Here is a 3558-nt window from a genome sequence, read left to right on the forward strand (position 1 = left end):
CATCTATCTTAGTGCTTAAAGGATAAATCCTGGCCCAGATCCATTAATACAAAATAAAGAGCAGGTACATGAGCAACAAACAGATTGCAAAGTATTTCCTTTGCTTCCAGAACCTCCCAGCTCTAGGGGAGTCCCCAGCTATAGCTCCAGAATTTCTCTGCCTTCTCAGACTTCACAAGAGTCTGTGCTTTTCTCCACTTTCCCAGTTTCTATAACTCTCCCTAGGCCTCCTGTTTTGTTCCGTAGGAAGCTAAATTTTATCTAAGGTGCACCATGGGCAAATGCCCTTTTAGCTCTCTTCCCCGACCGCAAGAAAGATCAACACCACGAGAGCCTGGGAGTGTTTGCCTTGCAGATCAGCAGCACTGCTTCAGCCTCGGGATGAGTCGTCCTCTTTGGAGAATGAATTAGCTTGTATTTTGAAAAGGTTGGGGAGAAATAAAAAGCAGGAGAGGAGGCAGCTGAAGACGAATGCAAAGGAGGCTTCATGATTCCCTGGATCTCTCCTTTAAACTGAAAAGTTGCAAAAGTCGCCGGAACCCTGAAGTAATTTGGCCTTCTGTTAATAGAGCAATTTAATCCACTGGGACAAGCTGTACAAGATATAAGATTTTATCAGTTCTCAGCTATTCACTCTGGCTTGGTAATTCATGAGAGGTGGGCTCCCAGAGCTGACTTTCCAGGAATCACATCCTGGACCTCAAGGGCCATATCTACAACCCATATGTCCTGCATATAGCCCAAGAAGTGTGTTTCAAACAGTAAGGTTTTGGGGTTTTTATTTTAGTTTTTGAATAACTCACCTTCACCACCAAGCCAATAGGACTCTTGTAGAAGGAAGAACCAAGGAAGTGGGGTTCCATAGTCCCCTAAAAAGAGACAGGCAAAGAAAGAGGAAACCTAAGTAGTCTCCTTATCCCACCTCACCATAGCTCTATAAGATCTGGAATTTATCTATCCAAACCTCAGATTATAACTGTAGATATTTATAGTTCACAAACCATTGCACGGCTCTCCACAAGCTACCATAAAGACTACTACTCCAACATGCTGTGATCCCAAAGGTCATGTTTTTCGGTGTTACCGGCAACACTAAGACGGGTGATCTTGGTTGACATTACTTTTTCAAGAAAACATTTCATTAAAGTATTAAACCATGACTACTCCAACATGCTGTGATCCCAAAGGTCATGTTTTTCGGTGTTACCGGCAACACTAAGATGGGTGATCTTGGTTGACATTACTTTTTCAAGAAAACATTTCATTAAAGTATTAAACCATGTTTTTTTTTTTTCTAGCAGTTACCAGATAATAATGGTGATGATCATTAACATTTGTTGGATGCTCTGTGTCAGGGATTGCTGTAAGTGCTTTCCATGTGTTAAATGATTTAATCCTCAGAACAACCAAAGGAGGTAGGTGATGAAGTTATTCTTGTGGATAAGGAAACTGAGTTGGAGCCATCTGCTCCAGGTTATAGCTAATTAAATAGAAATGCACAAATTTCAACACAGGTAATCTGGTTTTCATACCACTGTTCTTAAACCACCCCCACACTCCCATTCTACTGGATCTGGGTTTCTAGAAAGACTCCCTGTTGGGAAAATATAATCAGGCCACCTTGCCTTGAGTCCTGTTGGGGGTGGTGCAGCACATTCTTTGTAAATAAGGTGTGTGGGGGTGGAGTTAGTGTGTATGCACGGCACCCTGGCTTGGCTGGCATTGACTGCCTCGGGCGTCTGACCCTGCAGCCATGCTCTCAAACCTATGGCTCCAAGGACCTTTTTGCTGGTTACATAGGTCACAGACCTGCATGTGAGGGGTCTGGTGACCCAGTCTGACATGTGAAGGGTTTGTGACCCAGTCTGTGAATGGGCTTGAGGGTTCTGTGAGTTCCGGCCCCAGCCCCAGCTCTACACTCCCCAATTTCTAGTCCGGTTCTCTTTGCAAGTTTTGCTTCCTACAAAATACTGACTTTGTAAAAACACCATCTTTGGCTGTCTTAGCAGTTGTCATGTGTTTCATGACCTTTGCCACCACTACACTGCAAGTTCCTCAGGCAAACCTGGGTCTATCCTTCCCATCCCTCTATTCCCGGAGGCTGGATCTGCTGAGCCTCATGCACAGGTGCTGCTTAGTAAGTAGCTGCTGAGCAAATGAAAGCTTTAGCTTGGCTAAAATAAAGCTCTTGAATTGTGTACAAGTTTCAATTTCAACCCAAGTAATTTTTACTTATTATATCTCTTTCCAGCAGCCCAGTGAGATAGAAAAAACAGGCTGAGCAAGTTTAAGTGTTTTGCTGAAAGTCTCTTTCATGGATTGAATTGTGTCCCTCTTCAAAAAGATATGCTGGATTCTGTGGTATAATACAAAATAGAATTGGTCTTTGTCTCCAGTTCCTGTGCAGGACACAGATCTCCTAAATCCCTTGGAATCTCCTGAGTGATAGGCATGTATTTTGTTATTCATAATGAGGCCCTCTCTCCACCACACCTGAGTTTATGCTAATGAGGTAACTCAGGATGGGACCCCAAGATAGCTTCACAAGGACCAAACATGTGAACAGAGGACTTTTTAGCCCCAACCTCCAACCTCAGGGGAGGGAAAGGGAGGTAGGCTGGAGATTGGGTTGTAAAAACTTTTGCACTATGAGATTTGGAGAGCCTCTGGGTTGGTAAACACATCAAGGTACTGGGAGGGTGGTACACCCAGAGAGGGCAGGAAAGTTCTAGGTCACCCCCAACCCACATCTTGCACCGTGCATTTCTTTCGTTTGGCTCTTCCTGGGTTGTATTCTGTATTATAATGTTGTGGTTGTAAGTCGAGCAATTTCCCCAGATCTCTGAGTCATTCCAGCAAATGATCAAACCCAGTGAGGGGGACGGTCGTGAGAACCCCCGAATTTATTGTTGGCTGGGCAAAAGCGTGGGCAGTCTGGGCACCACATTTGCACTGGCATCTGAAGTGGGGGCAGTCTTGTGGGACTGAGCCTGTGGGGTCTGCACCAATGCTGAATAGTCAGTGTCAGGAATGAATTGAATTGTTCATTCATTCAGCTGGTGGCAGAGAACTGGTTGGTGTTGTAAAAAAACACACATTTGGTGTCAGAAGTGGTGTCAGGGAAAAAAACACCAGAGTCCTAATCTCAGGTACCTCAGAATGTGGCCTTGTTTGGAAACAGTGTTGTTGCAGATGTGATTAGTTAAGCTAATGAGATCTCACTGGAGTCAGGCACCATTCTGCACACTGGGACTATCTCAGTGAACAAAAAAGACCATGTGCCTCCTCTCATTAGAGTGTCGATAAATACAAGGGAACTTCAAAAAGTTAATGGAAAAATAGAATTGAGAGATAATACAAATCTTTCATGAACTTTTTTTTTTTTTCCCTTTTTGTCTTTCTTCGTGACCAGCAACGGATCGCGACCCTCAGTGTTGCGCCTGTACCGGACCGGGACCGGCAACGGGATCACAACCCTTGGCGCCGTGCCCGCACCTCGCTCAGCCAGTGAGCGGCCGGTCTGTATGTGGGATCCGAACCCTCGGCGGGAGCGCCGCC

At 44.9% G+C, this 3558-nt stretch overlaps 1 protein-coding gene across 1 annotated transcript in view; it reads right to left on the reverse strand.

Annotated features, from left to right (window-relative positions):
* ABCA4 (ATP-binding cassette, sub-family A (ABC1), member 4) overlaps nucleotides 1–3558 on the reverse strand; it is a gene marked incomplete at its 5' end in the record, with an annotated part of 119813 nt that overhangs the window by 62370 nt on the left and 53885 nt on the right. The window contains one exon of the mRNA XM_008585325.1: nucleotides 804–900. Within this exon, the coding sequence (XP_008583547.1) occupies nucleotides 804–900 (97 nt within the window). The remainder of the gene's footprint in view (nucleotides 1–803; nucleotides 901–3558) is intronic.

Source organism: Galeopterus variegatus, unplaced genomic scaffold, assembly GCF_000696425.1.
Source record: "Galeopterus variegatus unplaced genomic scaffold, G_variegatus-3.0.2 Scaffold3517, whole genome shotgun sequence".
In the NCBI taxonomy this organism is placed as follows: Eukaryota; Metazoa; Chordata; class Mammalia; order Dermoptera; family Cynocephalidae; genus Galeopterus; species Galeopterus variegatus.